Source organism: Penaeus monodon, chromosome 23, assembly GCF_015228065.2.
Source record: "Penaeus monodon isolate SGIC_2016 chromosome 23, NSTDA_Pmon_1, whole genome shotgun sequence".
Classification (NCBI taxonomy): Eukaryota; Metazoa; Arthropoda; class Malacostraca; order Decapoda; family Penaeidae; genus Penaeus; species Penaeus monodon.
The window spans coordinates 15,101,659-15,102,792 of record NC_051408.1 but is presented as its reverse complement, the minus strand read 5'-3'; the positions used below and the strand labels follow the sequence as shown (position 1 = coordinate 15,102,792).

The window sequence follows — 1,134 nt, the reverse complement described above, 5'->3', positions numbered from 1 at the left end:
GTGATCACCAAACACTTATTTTACAGTCAAATACCACTGTTATTTCTAATTTCTATACCTTATTTCAGGTAAACTCAATCTGTATATGAAAGGCGTCAAGAAATAGAACAGTAACTTAGGATAAGTAAAAAATATTTATTCAATAAATACATTAATCGGAGAGATCGCTAAGAATTGCAGATCTGGAAAGTCAGTTGCTTGCCTGCAAGCAGACTTTGTACTATTTTTTTCAGAACGTCATGATTGCTGTCAGATGCACAATCTCCATTTTCAATGAAGCTCAGATGCACGATACCTGACGATGCCCTCTTCCTGCGCCTCCCACTTCTTCACCGCCTCCGCCAGGGCGTCCAGGACCTTCGTCACGGGCTCCAGGGAACGGCTGTGGCGGTGTATTTTAGGAGTTAAGGCACAGAGTCCAAAGGAATATCCCATTACGGTTAACTAAGACATGTAGTTGGCAATACCACCGAATTTATGAATTGTGATGAATTAAAACTGTGATAGATATAAAACTGATTAAGATCAGTCAGTCCTCACCTTCCACGGGTACTTTCGCTGAGGCCCCACTGGTCAACTTTATCCCAGGCATGGGCGGCGGAGGACACCAGACTCCTGCCGAAGGGGGCGTAGCTCTTGGTGAACAGGTCCAACAGGAAAACGGCGGCCACAGCCACCAGTGCCACCAGGCCCACCGTCTGGATGTCCAGCTTGTTGACCAAGCCCTTCAGGTCAAAGGAATTGACCAAGCTCCTCAGGTCGACGTTGCGAAGACCTTCCTGCAGCTGGTAGACGATGGGGGCGACAGCGTTGGCGGCCATATTGCTGCTTTAGGACGATATGATGGGTGACCTTGGTGTGCGAGAGTTTGGAGGCAGACTGATACGGGAACCTGGTGTGGCTGTCTTATATATGGGTCGAGAAAGAAAGGTTCTTAGAAGGGGCTGTGAGGAAGCGAACCGGATGTCGCGGAGTAAAAACCTGTTTCATTCATATGTCTTCTATGTCTGCTCTCCGCTTTATTTGCCCAGGTGATCGAATAAAAAAAAAGCGAAAACATCAAGGCTATACAACCTCCATTCATAAATCTGAACCCCCTACATAACCAAATGTTAATGATTAATTAACATAAAA

At 45.9% G+C, this 1,134-nt stretch overlaps 1 protein-coding gene across 1 annotated transcript; it reads right to left on the bottom strand.

Annotated features, from left to right (window-relative positions):
• Nucleotides 1-171: 171 nt before the first annotated feature.
• LOC119588366 lies at nucleotides 172-924 on the bottom strand. The gene is made up of 2 exons (XM_037937048.1): nucleotides 541-924; nucleotides 172-382 (listed from the first exon to the last, which is right to left on the bottom strand). Exons 1-2 carry the CDS (start codon nucleotides 819-821, stop codon nucleotides 271-273), a joined length of 393 nt encoding a protein of 130 aa, XP_037792976.1. The 5' UTR covers nucleotides 822-924; the 3' UTR covers nucleotides 172-270.
• Nucleotides 925-1,134: the final 210 nt, after the last annotated feature.

What these genes read in the sequence shown, in the direction of transcription:
- LOC119588366 (XM_037937048.1), bottom strand. Translation starts at nt 821, where the DNA reads ATGGCCGCCAACGCTGTCGCCCCCATCGTCTACCAGCTGCAGGAAGGT. An exon ending in AGCGAAAGTACCCGTGGAAG is followed by an intron (nt 383 to 540) that starts GTGAGGACTGAC and finishes ACACCGCCACAG; the next exon opens with CCGTTCCCTGGAGCCCGTGA.